The 21,071-nt window shown below is 39.0% G+C and overlaps 2 protein-coding genes and 4 non-coding genes across 6 annotated transcripts; 5 read left to right on the forward strand and 1 right to left on the reverse strand.

The window, feature by feature from the left end:
- Positions 1-46: 46 nt before the first annotated feature.
- On the forward strand, positions 47-128 carry TRNAS-CGA (transfer RNA serine (anticodon CGA)). Its single transcript has one exon. It is a non-coding gene; the product is annotated as a tRNA-Ser (tRNA).
- Positions 129-214: 86 nt separating this feature from the next.
- On the forward strand, positions 215-296 carry TRNAS-CGA (transfer RNA serine (anticodon CGA)). Its single transcript has one exon. It is a non-coding gene; the product is annotated as a tRNA-Ser (tRNA).
- An 86-nt stretch (positions 297-382) lies between these two features.
- TRNAS-CGA (transfer RNA serine (anticodon CGA)) lies at positions 383-464 on the forward strand. Its single transcript has one exon. It is a non-coding gene; the product is annotated as a tRNA-Ser (tRNA).
- Positions 465-551: 87 nt separating this feature from the next.
- Positions 552-633, forward strand: TRNAS-CGA (transfer RNA serine (anticodon CGA)). Its single transcript has one exon. It is a non-coding gene; the product is annotated as a tRNA-Ser (tRNA).
- A 5,905-nt stretch (positions 634-6,538) lies between these two features.
- LOC149937008 (uncharacterized) lies at positions 6,539-8,070 on the forward strand. The gene is made up of 2 exons (XM_090181406.1): positions 6,539-6,799; positions 6,861-8,070. The coding sequence occupies exons 1-2, from the start codon at positions 6,558-6,560 to the stop codon at positions 7,975-7,977; spliced, it is 1,359 nt and encodes a 452-aa protein (XP_090037532.1). The 5' UTR covers positions 6,539-6,557; the 3' UTR covers positions 7,978-8,070.
- An 8,472-nt stretch (positions 8,071-16,542) lies between these two features.
- Positions 16,543-20,323, reverse strand: LOC149937009 (uncharacterized). Its single transcript, XM_090153742.1, has 6 exons — positions 20,062-20,323; positions 19,949-20,003; positions 17,041-17,746; positions 16,725-16,980; positions 16,618-16,649; positions 16,543-16,575 (listed from the first exon to the last, which is right to left on the reverse strand). Exons 1-6 carry the CDS (start codon positions 20,321-20,323, stop codon positions 16,543-16,545), a joined length of 1,344 nt encoding a protein of 447 aa, XP_090009868.1.
- Positions 20,324-21,071: the final 748 nt, after the last annotated feature.

Consider the following 21,071-nt stretch of genomic DNA (forward strand, 5'->3'; position numbering starts at 1 on the left):
TGATTTATTTGCTATTTAATTATTCGCAATTTCCACAAGTCACCAAGCAGTCGTGGCCGAGTGGTTAAGGCGTCAGACTCGAAATCTGATGAGATCTTCCCGCGCAGGTTCGAATCCGGCCTTCTGCGACTTTTTACTTTCATTGTTGACGTTTATGGGAAATTAAAATGATTTATTTGCTATTTAATTATTCGCGATTTCCACAAATCACCAAGCAGTCGTGGCCGAGTGGTTAAGGCGTCAGACTCGAAATCTGATGAGATCTTCCCGCGCAGGTTCGAATCCGGCCTTCTGCGACTTTTTACTTTCATTGTTGACGTTTATGGGAAATTAAAATGATTTATTTGCTATTTAATTATTCGCGATTTCCACAAATCACCAAGCAGTCGTGGCCGAGTGGTTAAGGCGTCAGACTCGAAATCTGATGGGATCTTCCCGCGCAGGTTTGAATCCTACCGACTGCGACTTTTTACTTTCATTGTTGACGTTTATGGGAAATTCAACATGATTTATTTGCTATTTAATTATTCGCGATTTCCACATATCAACAAGCAGTCGTGGCCGAGTGGTTACAGCGTCAGACTCGAAATCTGATGGGATCTTACCGCGAAAGTTCGAATCCTGCCGACTGCGACTTTTTACTTTCATTGTTGACGTTAATGGGAAATTCAACATGATTTATTTGCTATTCAAATGTTCGTGATTTGCGCGAACTATGTAGCGGTCGTGGCCGAGTGGTTATGGTGGTTATGTAATGGGAACATCCCGCGCAGGTTCGAATCCTCCCGAGTGCGACTTTTTACTTGACCAAAAGCCGACCCAAAAAGTCTTAATCTTAAAAAAAATATTTACGTTTTTCAGACTTTTCTTGGTCAGGGTGGGAACCGCTGTAGCCTACGGGAGTTGGTTACGGGTCGGTCTTGGGTCGAAAAGTCGTTTTAGTTCCATGACCAAAAGCCGACCCGAAAAGTCTTAATCTTAATAAAACGTATGTTAGTTTTTCAGACTCTTCTTAGTCAGGGTGCCGACCGAAATATATAGTGCAATTTCCGACTTAAAAAAGACCTTACACTGTTTTCTTATAATTGAGATTTTGGGCACCTTATGGGTTTCATGAACCCAAAATATTACAAATAATACTGTGCTAACTTTTTGAATTCGTATTAAACGATTAAATCAATAAAATTTACTATGCTAGCAGTAGTATATAAATGAGAGAACGCTCTATGGGGCACCGGCAAGGGCGTATCCAGGATTTTATTTCAGGGGGGGTGTTGAGGGAAAATTCAAGGGTGGGGGTGCTGACGGAAGTTTTACTGTTTTTTATTAGGTACCCCTCCCCCCCGTCATCAGCATAACCCCCCCCCTTAAATACGCCCTTGGGCACCGGGCACCGTGCCCCATAGAATTAACATGGGGTACTATTTTGACGGTATCTAGAAAAAAGTACTGGCTCAACATCGATGAGTTCGCCGACCATAAATGTACCGCGAGCGGGCACCGTACCCCGAGAACGTTCTATGGGGTACCAGACACCGTGCCCCATAGAATTTACCAGGGGAATTATTTTGACAGTTAGAATTCACATGGGGTATCATTTGACGGTATCTAGAAAAAAGTACCTGCTCAACATCGCTGCGTTCGCCGACCGTAAATGTACCGCGAACGGCCATCGTAGAATTAACATGGGGAATTATATTGACGTTATTTGATGCGTTCACCGGTCGTAATTGTACTACGAGAGAGCTGTGAGCACCGTATCTCATAGAAAATATATGGAGACGAGGATTTGAAAATTGACCGTGAATTGTTTAAACACGTATTGCGCTGATATACCCTTAAATTCCAAAGCCTGCTTAATCTACTGTTTCGAACGTGGTGGCATAATCCTAATTGTTTAAGGCGTGGTACAAAGTGCAATAAAATTTACCATATAAAGGTGAGTTGTTCCTCCAATATATCATTCTTAATTAGTATCCCTGAGTCTCTTACACCTTGGAATTCGAATACTAAGAAGATGTAAGTATAAACCTTTCCGCATTAAACTACTTGAAGTGATTTCTAACGATTTCGATACCCCTTTTAGGAACGTCGGTAAGGTTTTCCCTATTTCTACTACGAAGGGGGTATCGGTAACCCCAGACTGTAATTTTCACGTCGGTACTTTGGGTGGTAGTGTTGGAATTGAGTTGACGGAAAGCCAGTTCAAGCAACTACGGAGAGCGAGCGGTCAAATAACTACGTTCGTGGAAGATGATTCGATCCCAAACTCTACGTGGTTCTTTGAAGGATCAGAAACGAGACGAGTCGAGCTATGTATTTTCCAAACGCGGAAGGAAGTGGACGTGAGATAAATAATCCTTGGAACTGGGACCAACTACGGAAAGCGCATCTCAACCAAACAGCGCTTTACTGGAAGACGATGATGGATAAATACGACGAAGTGATGACGTATCACAACGAAGTAAAACGCGTCTTCAATGATATTAAAGGAGCCGTACTGACCGCGATTACAGACTACGTTATTAAGCAATGCCAAGGTTGCCAAATGGATCATCCCTCACAAAGGCAGCACGATTGTCTGATGATTGATTGGAACTCCCGTTTAGATACATTTGTTTGACGCGATGGATAAAATTAGTTATTTCGAAATCACTTTAAAACTTGACACGTTTTTAAGTGAGGATTTTCGCGATACTATATTGACTTATATAATGTGCAACGCTAAAAAAATGTTGTATAAAACTGAAGACTTTTGAATTTATCAATAAAAAACTTGAGTATTAGAAACTGGGCTCTTTATTTTGTAGCTCATTTAGAGACATGGAACGGTTTGGAACCAGTAATGAAACATCCGTTCATCGGGCTCGTCGCTGGGCCCACCGAATGTGGAAAGTCCCACTTCATCGCCAAATTAATAATGAGTCGTGCATTTCTCCTCCACCTCAAAGAATAGTTTGGTGTTATACGGAGTACCAAGATAAATTATTTAATTTGGTATTGGAGCATAATCCTGCCGTAGAGTTTCACGAGGGTTTATTAGACCCAGGCAATTTAAATCCGACGATTAGAAATTTTGTAACTCTCGACGATCTCTTATGTGAAATAGCGAATAACAAAGACGTCACAAATTTATTTATACGAGGTTTTAATTCAAAATTTGTTTTATCACGGGAAAGAAGTTAGAACTCTCAATTTGAATTCCCAGTACCTCGTCATTTTCCGTTCGGCTAGAGACGTTTCCAGCGTGCTAAATATCGCTAAACAAATTTCACCGGCTAATACCAAATTCGTTGTTGACGCGTTTCGTCAAGCCGTGGCGAAACCATACGGTTATTTATTCATCGACTTGAAACCAAATACCGCGGATGAATATCGGCTGCGAATGGGAATAATACCGGAAGAAGAAGCCGCGATTTTCGTCCCGAAATAAAATCAAAATGGCTATAGCAACGTCAAAACGAGTGTGTAACGACATGCTTAGTAAGGATATATTTAATTACTGGTGTTATGATAAAAGAGGGCAGGATAATTAATATTTGACCTAGTTTTGGGTAAATATGGGCTTTTTGCGCGTTTTTAAACATATACAACCTGTTTTAGAACAATTGGTTGATTTTTGAGCAGTATTCCTGCGTCAAAAAGAATGAAGCGTATGGGATAATTGTATTAGCGAAACCACAACCAAAGTTTGTCTGCATTTTTATAAAAAAATGTATAATGATTGTGTGTAAAATTGGAAAAACTAATTTTTGCAACTTAATAATGAAGATAGAGCTTAAACTATCTACCCATAATCTTAGAAACCCAAATACATTCTTAAAGTACAACTAGGGATTGTAATCCAGCAGGGTTTTCAATCCCGCTGGATTTTTGCTGGACCGACATCAATCCCGCTGGATCCAACGCGGATCCAGCAATTTATATATTTTTCAAAAAAAGAAAAGAATTTTATCAAAAATGCCCAACAAGTTAGAAACCCAAAATATACCTCTCCTCGGAAGTTTTCCATGGAGAAATAACCGGAGTTTTTTAAAAGGAGATGCTAGCGTCACCTGGCTGTCGTACTTTACTAAATAGCGTGACAAATTTAAACTTCCGCTGTTATTCCTCCATGGTATGTCGATGATATTATTGATTTGCAATTAGAAGTCATTGGCTCAGCTGTAAAAGATCGGTGTTCCTGAAAAGCCACCTTTTTGGATTTTTGTCCAGGCCAGTGGAAAATACTGGCAAATAGTGGCTAATAATGACTAATTAAGAAAATAGCCTTTTGAAAAGAGAATAAGTTGAAAATCTAATTATTAGTTATCAATAATAAACTTTTGGACCAACCCAAATTCTGGCAACTATGTATAGATATTTGTATTTTATAGCCCAAAATACAAAAACTTTAATGTTGAAATCTTAATAAAATAAAAAATACATTGGCCACTTTTTTCCACTAAATACATTTTTGGCCAGGCTGGTATTTACCACTATTTGCCACATTATTATCCACCTGGTATTTACCACCCCGGAACCCTAAGATCCACTTGTTAAAAATATAGCTTCTGCTCGTTTCCTGTTCGCAACTGTACTTTTAATTATATCAATTAATTTTAATTTAATCTAAATAATAAAAATCTTGCTGATTAAATTAATATATATAATAAATAATATAGAATAAATGACGTTAATGAGTTCATAAAAACGTAATGGAAGACGGACTTTTCCCAAAGTTGTTTGTATAAGTATCGTTGCAACATAATTTACCGTAACCCTTAGCACTCGCCGTCCCAAAATTAAAAAAAAATGAGGAGTTGGAGAGAAGAAGCCCCATACTTACAGAACATACACAACATTCACCCATGTCTGAACACAAACACGCAGTACACAAAACATTACAAAAGCACGAATTCGAATACAAACGTTCAAAAGCTGGTTTACACTAACAAGTAAGCCAAAACCGTCGTTACGGTGTGCGTTAACGTTAAAAAATATATCAGATGTAACGAGAAGTTTAGCCGTTACACCTGCTTTGCCCTGGTGAACCTTTTCCAAAGTTTATGAAGTCTTTTAAAGGATAAATCAATCACGTTTTTATAATTTGAGAACGCACGTGGGTTGGGGGTATCTATCTACACAAACTAGTTAAGGGGATTCTTGTTGACATCTTGGAAGAATAATGCAGACAATTACAAATAAACCAGACTGTATTGTAAATACTGGCAACTAACTACTTTTTAAAAAATATTAAACCACATACATTAATACAAGAGGCCTTTTTTAAAACTTTTCTTATAGCTTCGTCCATTGTGTTAACTGCAGTTTCTTATAATATAATAAATTAAAAAGTTGAAATAGAGAAGTACGTAATTGGATAAAGTAATTAAACACTATTCATTGTTCTCACTTAACGATTTCCCACGATTATGGAGTTGAACATCGGCCCTTGTAATTGAAAAGTAGGTTACGGAGCATTACGGCTACCCCATAACCTCGTTGAAGAAGGTCAATAAGCCTTTTATATTTTATCGCACCCTATGGTCTACACCCAGCTATTGCGTTGTTCAATGAAGTAGGTAAATTATTTATTCGCGCTAGCGTGTCTTACTAATATAAAGGTCATCGCGGTCGAAAAAACATGGCGCTCTCGTTTACTGTTATTTCCCCCAGACTATTAATTCGTCCATAGACTTAACTGCACTATCTGAAGAACAAATTGGGACTTCGTAGATAATTTATAAATATATAAAAAGAGCAAGTCAAAGACATTGTTTTAAATCTTACATCCACTCTTACACATGGCGGATTAAGCAATAGGCCGGAAAGGTTAAGGCACGACATTGGTCTAAAGACTGGCCAAGATTAAAATTGTAATAGGCCTATGGTTCTATCCTAAATAGAGTTCACATCAGAACAAGATGATTTAAGCATGAAGCAGAACACCCACATCAATATCACTACGAAACCTACGAATTAATCGTTCAAATAAAATTTATTCAACATTCTGTCATAACAAACTTGAATATATACAAACTCTTAGTATTACACTAAACGCATCTCAAGTTAAATTAATTAATGAGTAAACCTGTGAAAGTGACGAACACAGACTGAACGACGCTTTGTATTCCAAGAGAGAATTTTGTGCGTTAATCGGTGAAGAAAATTGTTTCTAATTCCAATGCTTTGTTTCCACTAGTGCTCGTCATAATAATTTTTATGCTTTACGCGCGTTGAAACGTTTGTACTTTCATTTACTTTGCAAAGTGGAGTTACGCGCCGTTACACGCGCTAGTGGAAATCAAAGCTTAGAAGAAAGAAATTTTTTAGTTAATAAATCGCTTTGATCCACTACAAGAGTGGCGAAGAAAGGCGCTGTAATTAAATGAATAAAAAGTTAATTTAAATGAATTTGTTCATTTTTTACGCATATCTTTATTCTCCAATCAAAGGAAATTAAAAAAAAACAAACATTTGTAAATCCACTATAAAAGGGACGGCATCGTAAGCAAGTTATTATAATTCAACTTCGTTGTTCGAATGACAACAGCTGCCTCTTTACGCAATTCATCATGCTGACTTTAACTGCTTTATTATGCAGCTTGATCGCAGTGATACTTGGACGTCCAATTACCCATGAAGAATTATCTGGTCGATCACCAGTAGGATCCCCGGCCGCATCGACTGCTGAAACCGCCTTGCAATTCCTCCTTCGCAATGATCAGGACATGTGCCTTCTGAAATTGGTATGCGGTGCAGGAGCCAACGTATCTCGGTATGGGGTGTACACTGATAGTATTGCACACTCACTTGGGTAAGTGTACTCGAACTACGTTAGTACTCCTTATTTTCTATAATTATATTTCCTTGGACAGCTACAAGTACCAGCCATTCGACTTCAGCGTTGTTCGTAGTTCAAATCTGGCTGAAAAACTACAACTAGTAGGTCGTGACGCCTCCAATGATCTCGAAGATGATCTAAATGCCAGACAATCAGTCGGTTCTATCTTTATCCACGTTCCCAAGTTAGGCTTCAAGGAGGACTTAACTTCGATGGTCAGAATTATGCCCAGTGCACCTGTTTACATTAACAAACCGGTCAAGGTTTGGCGGCCAGCACCACTTCAGTGGGGACAACAGCCATTCGTCAAACCATTCCCAGCAATCAAGACGATTGCCACGCCAACTGTTTCACTTTCACAGAAGGTTAATTCATCAGCAATCACTATTGCTCAGCAACCGTTGATCAAGTTATCTCTACCGCTCGCCCAGAAGGACGAACTAGCCGTTGCTAAGCCAGCTTCATCACTACATATCCAAGCCGTCACTAGGGTTCAAAGTCCAATCTTATCCATCACCAAAGAAGTTCAGGAGACCGTTCAACATCTGCCAACGACGGTTCTCAAGGTTGCTCCCTTTGGTAACCTGGCAGCTTCCACCTTTGCTGATCAAAGCAACGCAAATGCTCACAATTTAAGGTTCAACAACCCGTTCGTAGCTGGGGTGAGGATCTCATTTGATTTACGGCCACGAAACGAAAATCTTGCGACCTCTGGCAATTCAAAGGATTTCGAGAACAAGCTGGTCACCAGCGAAACCCTGGACGATGACGATCTCCGTGCGGACGATGACGTTTTAGTGAATAAAGATAACACCGAAGGAGCTCCTTTGGAAGACTTTACAGTTGGTCCGGACGTCTCTGAAGGTGGTAACAAAGCTATTGAGGACAGTAGAGAAACAAATTCTGCGTCGGAAGAGTTACCGACTTCGATTTTGAAAAGCGACGCTGAGGTGGAAGACATAGTCGAGCCCGAAGAGCGATCTAGTTTCCCGGCGACGTACATCTTCAATAGAGCCTTCGCCCTGGGTCTCAGATCAGGTTCCGAAGCCTGCTCGAAAACCTTTGGCGAATGTCCGATGAACGTCGATCGAATTGTCCGCTTTGGGTCCAACCTGTTCATGTCTCCATCTTCAACCTCTGACCAAAATTAATTTAATTTGAGATGCGTTTACTGTAATGTTAAAAGTGTGTATATTTAAGTTTGTTATGACTGAATGACGAATAAATTTTATTTAAAAGATAAATTCGTAGTGTTAGTAGTTAAATTGATGAAGCTTTCTGCTGTAGCTAAAATCATCTAGTTCTGATGTTTCTATTTACGACAAAACCATAGGCGCAGGAACATCTCTACCATAGGGCTAGGCTTTTGGGCGCCGCGCTCCGGAGGGGCACCATTGGGCCTATTTGTTTTACAATTTCATTGTAAAGTATTCAATGAAGACCCGGCTATATGAAAAAGCACGCCGGATATTATTAGCCCAGGGCCGCCTGAGAAGTAAAGACGGTTACCACAAAACAATTGCCAATGAGAGACTTAATGGTAAAAAAATACAATGAGAACCGGAGAGGATGAAACCAAACGTGGGGAGCAGACGGTTAGTTTGGGAACTCTTGCAAAACCAACGGCATCTGGGAGAAAAAAAACTGCTGCAGGTTTCGTGAGGACATGTCTATCACGGACGAAGGAACTTTATTGTCCCACCTGTCTTGTGTGTGAATGGGGTGAAATGTTGGAGAAGTGGTGGATTAACTGGGGGCTTGAGATTTATTAGGACCAATTTCAGCTGTCTAGATTCGTCTCGGGCTCGCTACTTTTTCACAAGTTCCACGAGCTTATACCTATTTTGAAGTTGGAAATTTTCATGAACTTTTGACGACTTTGGGCGAGTCAACAATTAATCTCATCCTCCTGGTCTAAAAAACTATCGAAGCCTTATTCACAAATTATGTACAAATATTTTACCATAATACTAATACTGGCTATACGAAAAGAAAGGTCTATCACTCATTGGGAAGGTCGTTTGGCTTTTCGGGTCACTATAGGGTTGTTAATTTTCCGGAAAAATAAAATGCGGAAAAATTTCCAGAAAATTTTCCGGAAAATTTTCCGAATTGCGGAAAATTTTCCGCAAATCGGAAAAATAAAAAATTTAAACATAAATTACTTTTCAAGGGTTTTAAACTTTTTATCGATTTTAAATGACTAATATCAGTAAACATACTACAAAACATTAATAGTGTTACATTTCAACCAGTTTAAACTAGTCTATAGGTTTAGTTTTACTTTTAGATTAGAAAAAATTAGGTGAAAATGCCGCTTTATTTAAATTTGCAAACAATATATTAGACAAATCATGGGATGAAAACGTTTTTAATATTTTTCGGAAAAATACGGAAAATTTTCCGGAAAAAAGGCCTCGGTAATTTTCCGGAAAATTTTCCGACTTACAACACTAGGTCACTATATAAACGCTTGTCTTATTCAGCCAGTGTCGCGGTGTTTCCACTCTGCGGTCGAGATTTTCCACTATTTTCGCGGCAATTTTACCAGTTTTCGCTGGTCGTATAATCGATTTTGGCCGCTGTTTTCGCCACAATTTTCCCCATAGATTTACCTTAATTTTCTTTAGTGTCGCCAAAGATAATTTAAACTCGACCCTAGATTCGAATACTGAGAGCTTTCCCATTAACGGTTTTGTTACGAAGCGTTTACCCTTTTCCGGCACGTGACCTCAGAAAAATCGGGCTCCATCGGTTGCTGTAAGACGCAAACCAACAAGCGAGTTACAGCGGGAAGTGGGTAAACGCTATCGGCAACGCTCGAGAGAGTTATTTCGAATCTAGGGTACGAGTTTAAATTATCTTTGGTGTCACTGCAAATGTTTCTTCTTAGATTTAGGCAATATAGTTATTTTTTACAAAAGGTAACCATTTGTTTTTTAAATAAAAAAACATTTTAGATAAAGTTTATGACTGAAAATATTGAAAAATATTTGCGCCGCAAATTTCATCGTTTTCAATGGTTTTTCGCCTGTTTTAAAATTTCTGGTGCTCATCAAGACAGTTTTCACCAAAAACACCCTTTTTCGCGGCAATGTGGAAACACTGCAGTGTCGTCTCGTGGGGAGCTGTGGCGAGTCCCTGTACTCCGGCTGACTTGTTTACCCCAGAGTACATTGTTAGTGGCATCCGGGCGACTATAGCGCCAGGACGTGTTGGCGGCAGGGCTGGATTAACCATTAAACGAGATAAGCAATTCCTTAGGGAAACAAGAAAATAGGCGGTAACAAAAAACACATTTCCCAAACTTACATAGTAAAAATTTAAGAAAATAGAGGTAATTTCTTCGTATCATAGTTGAGGCTATAGCAGAAGTCATAAATATGTTTTTTTGTTTAGACAATACTAAAGAAAAGAAAATTGATAATGAAAAAGGTACGGGGTATATCAAATACCTGATATTCATTCCAAATATGAAACGTGTTCAGCAAAGTGGTGCACTAAATAGAAAACTATCAAAAAAGAAACACGAACAGGATTTGGATTTAGTTTGTTATGACAAATTTCTGCTGGTATACTGTTTTCTAAAGTTCCTAGTGTGATTTCCAAAAACTAAAATATATTTTACTTTTTATTTATTTTTTTTATTTCATAGGGGCCCAGGGGGCATCAAAATGTTTAAAGAGCTTAGGGCAGAAAAAGGGGTTAATCCGCCCCTGGTTGGGGGCAACCATTAAGCGGCTTTCGGTGGCTGGGTGTCTATCCGTGCGACAATATTGGTAAAAATAGAAAAGGTGGAAAATGGTCGAACGGAATGAAATTGGCAAATTCGCATAATTTTGGAGAATTTCAATAATTTGTATGAAATTAGATATAATTGTGCAGTTAAAAAGGTAAATGTAATATTAAAAAATTTCCTTTTCGACAATAGCTCTTTATATAAAATACGAGAGGTCACGTGATGACGTTCAATTCATCGTGCAGTTAAAGTTAGAGAGCGCGCATATTTTTATTTTTGTGGAGCTCGCGCGAAAACGCATGAGACCCTATACTGGATTTACGAGGTTACCGCCCTTTTTCCCCGTGACGTCATAGTTTTTTTTTGGCGCCATTGCCACTTGGTACCTTAGCAGACGAATTTCGGTTTTTAATGAAATTCGCCCGTAGAGAAATCTTCTAGCTCCATGTAATTTAGGATATTATTTTTTTGGTAATCCGTATTGGTTGATATATCTAGAAACTACTTGTCATTACAATGGAAAAGGGCGTCATAATTTGTGGTAAGTTAAATTATTTTCCTAACTTTATCAGTTGTTTTGTAATTTAAATGTTTCGGTAGACCTATACCAAGGCTTAGGAATTGTTTTTAAACTACAAGAAATTTTGCACTACTCTACTTAGTTTTTACAATTACTCAATAATATTATTATAAAATAATAATTATTACTATTTCTAGGGGAGTGGACTTTCCAAAATCCATCTTTTTTGCCAGTGAAAGAATGGTCAGACTGTACATCAAACTGGCCAAAAATAAATAAAGACAAAATTAAAAGCTATTTGCTAGGTTCAATAGCAAGTGATAATCAACCAGCTGATGCTAGAAAAAGTATGGAAGCAGGCAACTATTTTGAAAGTGGTTGGGTTGGCACAATTTTAACGGCAAGACTTAATGACATTTTAGTGGCCTGTCGTGGGGAAGTGGCTCGTTCCCAGACACTCTCAGAAACAGACCATCAAGCGTGGTTTGTAAGTTCCAAAGATGAAGACATAGTTTATGGTCATTGTTCTTGTACCGCTGGCCTAGCAAAAGTTTGTAGTCATGTTGGGGCTCTATTATTCAAAATTGAATTTTGGATAAGTGAGGAAGCTAAGGGACCGGCTTGTACAAGTCTCACTAATAAATGGAATAACACGACGAAAAGAAAAATTGCGCCAGAAAAGTTTATGGAAATTAAATTTTTTAAAGATGCAAATTATATAAAAGAAAAACTGCCGCCAGCGAAGAAACCAGTGTATTATGAAAGTCATGAAAGCCTGTGCTCAAAATTTAAAAACTCTATATTAGCGCCATTAGTTTTTTCACCAGGGACTATTATGAGTGACACTCTAAATGCCAAAATTTTACCACGATCTCCTCCACGAGCTGCAAGAACTAGCGCATTAAGCGAAAATTCAACTATTCTCAATATATCAAATCAGGACGCACAACATGGAAACCATGATTTCAGTTATTGCGATAAGCCATTAAATTCTACGTCTCTTACGTGCCTACCTTGCAAGGATTTCTTCAAAACATTTGTTGAAATTAGAGGTGAGTCGAGTGCCCGGTTATATCGGGTCCCGCCCAAGCCCACCCGGTTCAAGCCGGGCTTGGGCCGGGTGGGTAAAAATGTTGTCGGGCCTGAAATGAGCGGGTTTTTGAAGTTGTTTATCGGGCGGGCTCGGGTGTGGGCGGGTATCAACTATGTCGGGCTCGGGTTTTTCTCTGTAAAATCCCAGACCCGACTCATTCATAAAGCTTTTTCAACTCCTTCTGCGTTGAGTTTGCAAGTTCTCTCCCCACTGGTTTAAGGGGTTTTCCCCCAAGTTCTTCGGTTTCCCCTTCCATAAAAACTTGTCTAGGTTAACGGTAATAGTTAGTGTAGGGAGCTGATGGCTCGATCTCTTGGCATGCAGGGCTTGCCACCACCCTCCTACGCATTGTAACCCGGCCACCTGAATTAAGGGCTTCAAAAGTCGCATGATGACTTAGGCCTAAGGTGGTGCCTTGGGTATTAGCCTAGCTGATTATTATTATTTATTATTAATATTTGCTAATTAAGTTTGAATTTGAAAGTGTGATCTGTTAAGGCTGATTTTCACTTGGCTTTAGCCTGAAATTGCCCGGTATATTTTTAAAGTCCGTTGCGGTTTCGCAATTCTGGATTTAGAAGTTTGTTTTCGTACTTCACTGCAAAGTGCGAAGTGCGAAACGACGGGAAGCGTGAGTCACTCCAGTCTCTAAGGTCGGCTTATAAGCTACCCAGTTTCCCATGGTAAAAAGTCTAAATATAGGTGTAAACAAATATATTTGGAACTTTGACCGTGGGAAAACAATTCAATCCTAGTATACGTTTATTGTAGAGAAAAATAGAATTAAAGGAGTCCCAGATTCTCAGTCTCGCTCTATCTTTAGTAGTGAAACGTTAGCGGTCTGTTCCGCGGAAGTTTTACCAATTATTAAAACAGGGCAATAAATAGTGAAAACTCTGAAATGGATAACTTAGAGGTAGATCTTGACGCCGAACCTGCTGTCGACGAAGTCAGACCAACTGAAACGAACAATCTAAGGAAAAAAGACATTGAAAGTCTTATTTCACAAGGAAGTTCACGTATTACTTATTTGGCTAAAAACAGCTCACGATCAAAGTCTGATGTTTGGCAAAGGTTCAAGATAATTTGTGTTGACCAAAGTCCTGTTAATTTTTCTAAGTGCAATGACTGCCCAACGGTATTGGCTTCCAATCCACAAAAGGGAACGTCAACATTGAAAAGGCACAGTTGTAGCGGAGGCGGAGCCTCAATATCAAAGAAAGTCAGGAAAGCGCAGGAAACTGACGAAAGTCTTGAAACCAATACTAAAGAAGATTATGGTAGTCAGAAACGAATAACCGATTTCACAAACAAATTAGTGCCACATCATGCAGTAAGACAATTAAATACAGATATTTTAATTGGACTCGCAAAAGATTTACGCCCATTGCAAACTGTTGAAAGAGAGGGATTCAAAAGAATTGCGCAAGCTCTGGTTAACTTTGGTTCATCGTACGGTCAGCAAGATGTATCAAAGTATATATATCACAGAACAACTTTGAAAAAGGAATATCTGCCTTCCCTTAGAGCAACCAAAGAGGATGAATTGAAAGAGATCTTAAAAACAGCACCGTCGATGCCTTATTTGGCCTTTACTACTGATATGTGGTCCGATAAATTCAAGCAGCGAAACTTCCTGTCCCTCACCGTGCATTACATAACCGAAGACTGGGTTTTAAAGTCCAACATGTTGTCACTGGAAGAATTCTTAGAAAATGAGAAGACTACAGCAAACGTTAGAAGATTATGTGCAACTATATTAGGTAAATATTTTGAGATGGCCGTGGTGACGCAAATAATGCAAGACTCAGTGCTTATAACTGATGGAGGATCAAATATGATAAATGTTTTCCCGAAGCGTTTCCATTGCAACTGTCACAGGCTGAACCTTCTAATACAATGGACTTTGAACAGTAAAGCTTTACCTGACCAGCGAAAGGTAATTGAAGCCGAGAAGAAAGGGAAGCCCATCACACCAAAGAAATTGTTCCGATTGGCGAACGACTGTCCGAAAATTCAGGGCTCCCTAGACAGCGTCAAAGAATTAGTAACCTACTTTAAAAGATCTGGATCTAATTCAAAACTCAAGTATAGTTTAAAGCAAGACGTGACAACTCGTTGGAATAGCGAATTAATCATGCTGGAATCCTATATAAAGTCAGCACACGAGGTGAAGCAAATCCTACTAGAAAAAAACAAGCTGGATAAGCTTGCTTTGATTGACGATACTGTGATACAAGAAGTTGTAAACTTTCTCAAACCATTCAACGAATGTTCCGAAAAACTAAGCGGAGACAAATACCCTACCTTCCATTTAATCGCTCTATGGATCCACAAGTTGAAAACCCACATAGAAATTCGGTCGTCTGACTCCGACGAAATTGTAAAGTTAAAGAAGCAGGCCAGCGTTTGCTTTGAAGAGTATTGTCGCCTAGATGACATGCATTACGCTGCCTGTATGTTACATCCAAGGTATTATCATGAAATTTTTTTTATACCTAGAAACGCTAACAAACGTCTCGAGTCGAGACGTTTGTTAGCGTTTCTCTCAATCCATCTGGGAGTGGAGGACGCAACGGGTGGCCCGTTGGTCCCTCCACTCACCCAGTACGCCCCGTCGCTTAAAATAAATCAAAAAGTCCTGGTATTTCATTGACTCGGTAATATTTACGTCACTCAACGTGATGGAATCAAACGCCGGTGACGATTACTGCGCCCCCTGCACGCAACGGGGGTAAGGTGTTCAACGTGCCCGTCTATTGTCACTACATAACCATTCTTTCTAAATATAAATAAATACATTCTTGGTATAATGGTATTATACTTTTAGGTATCGGCAGCTAAAGTTTGCAGATCAACACGCGAGAGAGAGAGCGTCAACGGTACTAAGATCATTATTAAAGGAACTTCAGGAAGAAAATAAAGATCACTCAGATACGCAAATATCTATGTCTACAAGCCGCTCTAAAGAAAAAGCAAATCTTTCTCGATTTGAAGAGTTCGAAGACTCGGACGTTGAGGAAAATGGGTCCTACGAATTGGACCAATACCTTAAGCTGCGCATTAAGAAAGGTGTTTTTCGAAAGTGTAGCAACTTTTAACGCAATTCATTTATTTCTTTCAACATCTATATTGGATTTAGATGACGAAATAGATGAAAAGTTCGATATTCTAAAATTTTGGCGGGATGCTACCGAATTCAAAATGTTACAAAAAATTGCTAGGAGAATTCTGGCAGTACCCGCGTCACAAGCAAGTGACGAAAGAGTTTTTTCCAGCACTGGCCTTACACTTACTGCACGTCGCACGGAATTAAAGGGATCAACCCTGTCAGACTTGACATTTATTCATGAAAATTATTAATTATTAAAATTGTTTGATGCTATTTCTTCGTTACTTTGTTATACACAGCTAAGAGCTGAATGACCTATACCATTACAATATGAAAAATCTGAACCGGGTTTTTTCGGGCCTGAACCGGGTACCCGTTTAACCGGGCGGGTTTTAAAAGTAGATTTTGGGCGGGCCCGGGCTCGGGTGGGCTTTGAACATTTCGGGCCTGAAGTGGGCGGGTTTTCGAAATAAATTTAGGGTTTGGGCCTGGGTCGGGTGGGTTTAAAAAAAACTACGCCGGACTCACCTCTAGTTGAAATGGATAAAGTTAAAATTAATGTTTTGGAAAGAGAAACATTGGCTCAAAGTGGTAGTTTTCTTTGGAAAGATTGTCGAGTAGTCCATATTACAGCGTCCACAGCTAAAAACATTCCAAAGCGCGAGACAACCTCCCCGGAGAATTTCATAAAAAACCCAAATTTTTTCTAAATTTCAAGGTAATAAAGCAACACGGCATGGCACAGATTTAGAACCAGTTGCTAGAAACGCATACCAAGACATTTATGGAGTTATTGTTACTCTCGCTGATACTATGATATCAAAGCAAGATCCATGGTTGTCAGCTAGCCCTGATGGATACATTGGCTCTGATGATTTAATTGAAATTAAATGTCCAATGACCAACGAACTAACAAAATTAATTGAAAGCAATAAGTATGATGTAAAAAAAAATTTAAATTATGAATATATTTTGAAACCCATGGGTAAAAATGGTTATTACCTCCAAGTGCAAATTCAACTTAACTGTACCCAAAGATCTACGTGTCATTTTTTGGTATTTACAATGACCGAACATGTAAGAGTAATTGTTAGCTATGATGAGGCATTCATGTTAGAAAAGTTTAAAAAAATGAGAGCTGTTTATGTAAGCCATATGTTGCCATATTTAGTAAGATCATTTTCAACCGGCAAATTTCATTTACACAGTCTAAAAACGTTTCTTAACTTTAGCAATAAAAGCTAATTGTGATTTATTCGCCATATTTAGTAAGATCATATTCTACCTGAAAATTAAATTTACACAGTTAAGTTTCTTAAAAAGCTACTTGTGATTTATTGGAGTCTACAAATATGAACACTAGTCATAAAAAATTGTGATTTATTAAAGTTTACTACAAATTTTGTTTTTTACTAATAGAGGGCTGTAGATTACATAAAGCTGCGCAAACTGTTACTATTTTATCTACTTTTTTGTAGAAATGTAAGGGCAAAACTGATCGCAAAATATTAAAAGTTTTAAGTTTGCCAATGACTCGTTCCACTTCAATTCTAACAGTAGCAATTCTTCTCGTTCGAGTTACTTCTTCTTCTTCTAAATGTTGTTTTTTGTGTGTAAATGCGGGGATATTTAACTTCACTTTAATGAAATCTAAGTCATCAGATATGGTAAAGCCACGGTCCGCCATTACCTACGGTATAGAAGAGAAATTAGTATTACCTGTTCACTGTTAAAAAAAAACCATAATTACCTCATCACCAGGTCGAAGTAAGCTAAAGAGTCCAGATTCTCTGTTAATAAAGTTGTCACTGGCACGACCTCCATAGCACCGGGACAAATGCATTATGAAGCCTGAAGGCGCTATGACAGTACTGAATTTAAGAGTATTATGACTCTTGTAATTACTGCATGCCAAAGCCCGTGCTCGCAGCTTTCTAGGCCTTTGCACAAACACTTCGGTACAGTCTATTATGCAAGTAGTTTTAGGGTAGTTTACTTTAAATGCATCGGGTAAAGTACTTCTAATTGTATCCTTGGGTAACCAGCATACTGTGTCTTGAAGATGTTCGTACATGACATTAAGCCAAAATGTAAAAATTCGTCCAGCTAGGGAACCTGAAATATGAAACCTTCTTCCCAAATCCTGAAACAGCAGGTTGAGCCTTAATTTCATTAAAACCAGGAGAATTTGGTCCGTAATTTTCATTGCACAGGGAGGTTTTAAGTTGTGATTTGTAAAAATGTTTACTATCAAAGTGAAATGTGTTAAATTTAACCCTGTAAAAAACTTGCAGTCTCGGCTAGTTAGACGATCTTCGTATTCATGCATGTCAAGCTGAGTACTTTGGTCATATTTAACAGTTTTAAATTTAGACGGTTCAATTTTTAAGTAGCCGTGATCTAACAAACAAGGATCTTCCCATTGAGTTCCAGCAGTTACGGTGTTGCCCTTTTTCCTGCATTCACACACATGTTGTCAGAATTTATAGCCCGGTGTACCGGTAAGAAAAGAACCACACCACCGGAGGCCTATCATCAGAATGCCCTACGCCAGCGTCCACAAGCCCGGACAGGTGACAAAACCAGCATGGGTAGCAGAACCCCACTACTGATGGTCGCACCCTCGACGCAAGCCGCTCAACCCAGCAGAAGGTGCAACAATGGGACGACCAGCCCGCCACTTCGCACACAGCAGTGGGATAGAGAACGGATGCTCTAGCAACTCCGGCCGACACCCCACCTACAAAGGCAGGGAGCCAAGCCCTTTGGAGAGAGCTCCTAAAGGGGAACGGCGGGCACACAGCAGCCCGCATAACCCGGCACAGCTGGCACCGGAGATCCCGGTGGGAGCCCAAAAGGCCGGGAGATGGGTCCGCCGTGCCCTCATACGGAGGCCCGCACTCCCGCAGCCCCACAGCAGGCTACTCAATCCGCCGAGGCGGCCAGTTTGCCCGGCCCCTCTCCATTAGCCTGGGCCGAAGCCCAGTATCCAGCCCACACCTGACTGAGGTTGGAGATAGGACCCTTTGGACGGAGCTAACATCTCCCAGCGCGCCACCGCCCTTACGGGTTACAAGAGCCGGACCCCGACTCCCCGGTACAGCCGCCAGTTATTGCACACTCCGACCCCTTGAGGGCCACATTCACACACAGCTACTTTTTCTAAATTTGTAGGTATAGCTTCAGCTTTGCTTTTAGACAGGCTTCCTATATTGATAGCATCCGTTTGCGTAGCAGGCTTCCTAATTTTTTCTAGAAAGCTTGTTTCAACGTCCATACTTGTGTCGAAACTACTCCCGAGTCCGCTACACGGGAGCCGGTTACGGGTCGGTCTTTGGTCGAAAAGTCGGTTTTAGGTTCATGATCAAAAACCGACCCAAAAAGGTTTTATCTTTTTCGATTAAAAAAATACATGTAGGTTTTTCAGACTTTTCTTAGTCAGGGTGGCGACCACTGTAATACACGGAAGTCGCTTATGGGTCGGTCTTGGGTTGAAAAATCGTTTTAGGTCCATGACCAAAAGCCGACCTAAAAAGTCTTAATCTTTAAAAAAATATATGTACGTATTTCAGACTTTTCTTAGTCAGGGTGCCGACCGAAATTTATAGTGCAATTTCCGACTTAAAAAAGACCTTAAGTACACTGTTTCCTGATAATTGAGATTTTTGGCATCTTATCGGTTTCATTAACCCAAAATATTACCAAAAATACTGTGCTAACATTTTGAATACGTATATAGATAAACGATTAAATCAATAAAATATACAGTGCTAGCTTGTAATATTTTGTTTATTTTTAAATAAAATTTATTGAAAAACGGATATGCATTGTCAAATTTCTTTACTTTAATCGTGTACAAGATTAAAGATAAAACGAGCTGGCGAACAGCCGAACACCGTGATCGACAAAATGACTAAAAATCTGTATCTTCATACTTTTCAACTGACTTATTTTTCTTTAATTCTTAAACACCACTCGTTTGGTTCTAACACCATTAAGTACTTTTTGGGTCGAAAATAATACTTACCCTGTAGCAGAAGAGTCGATTTAAAGTCGATCTTTGGTCGAAAAGTAGCTTTTCGGTCCTGGTCCACTTGCCGACTCTAAAAGTCTAAGCATTGGAACTATTTAGAATCCGAACGCCGACCTTGAATTGTTATAGCTGTCGTGACTTGAAAAAGACATTACACATTTATAGCCCAACAAACGGTCGACTTATATCCGACATTTTATTTGCCAATTAATCCCTCAAAACTGTGAAACGTTTGCGATTTAATAAAACAAATTGAAATATTTTTAAAATAACATCTATTCTGTATTATATTTTTTCGAAAAAGATCGTATATTCAATCTGAGAATGTTTCCTTATTAAAAAATCTCTCAACTCAAGTAGGTTATATTCATATAGCTAAATATTTTAGGGTAAGATATTTTGAATGAAGATTTACTAGTTAGTTTTACTAAGCCCCAAGAAACTATAGAACTCTGTACCCTAGATTCAAGAGCTTTCAGACGGAAAGAAATTCATTGCTTCACTCCCGTTCATGGGACATCACCAATTACATACATGTATATAGCTATTTATATAGCTATATTTATGACTTTACGTGGTCATTTTCAGTCATATAAAATATCAAAAAGGAAGTCGGCCCGACTACCTGACGGTGGATAGTTTGTGGAAGGGCGTCCTTCCATAAAATGTAGTGAGCAAATCTGGAATAGTTTAAAAGTAGTTTAATAATCTTTATAAATAGTAGAAGTATTTATATACAAGTTACAATTACCACAGCTTGCTTTCCTGGTTTATAATCTTTTCTCTGGAGTGCACGAACCCATTTAAGTTTTTCTGCTTCTTCTTGAGGGAAAATATGTAAATTGTATGGCACAACACAAGCACAATCTTTTTTAGTTAAACTTAAGCCTTGGATGTCGCTATGAATATCGCATTTTGAGGCCTTCCAAGCCCTCAAATGTTTATCCGTACTTTTACAGTTAAGAACGGCACAATACCTGCCTGCATTATTATTCCTCATCTTAATTTACACCAACGATAACTTAACTAACTTTAATTGAACCCTAAATAGAGATGCTCTAAATCATAACTAACCAAAACAAAAGCAGAGTTAGCAGACGAATGTTTTTAGTTTGTTTAGCCACTCATAGATACCGCCACCGTCGATCGCAATGTACCAAGTCGCAATGTCAACGCTCATTGAAAATCCGTCGTAAGTCCCGTATACACGGAAATATTAGGAAGCGCACGCTCCAAAAAATAACACTTTTTATACATGTATTCGTATATATTATTTTGTAGAAAGAGCTATTACCAACCTGGGCTTTCAAAAAAAAAAAAGATACAGGCCCCTGAAGCCTTAGCCTACTGTTTAAATTCCTCAAGATCGAAATATTAAAATTTATTTGATATATTTTGTAAAAAACTCACTTCAAGTAGGCCACCCGAGTTATAACGACCAAAAATCGATCGCCTGGCTGGCTATTTAAAAAATAACAAATTGAAGAGGGAAACTGAATTTTTCTAGCTTTAACTAGGTGCAAAAAAATCATACTTCAACTAAAACGTGTTCAAAAATGGAACCGTCCACCGGTTCGCGCGAAAAAAAGCCTATAACGTACGTTGCAGATAATGTTTAACCTTGGAGCGAGCGCATTACGTAACTGGGATGTTTAGGAATATAAGCCGTGAGTCTCTATTTTTAATTAAATACTAACTTATATAGTTAAATCTGATTCCCCGCTGTTGAAAATGACAAAAATGGTGGA

This window comes from Leiobunum rupestre, chromosome 7 (genome assembly GCF_980474605.1).
Source record: "Leiobunum rupestre chromosome 7, qqLeiRupe1.1.hap1, whole genome shotgun sequence".
Taxonomy (NCBI): domain Eukaryota; kingdom Metazoa; phylum Arthropoda; class Arachnida; order Opiliones; family Sclerosomatidae; genus Leiobunum; species Leiobunum rupestre.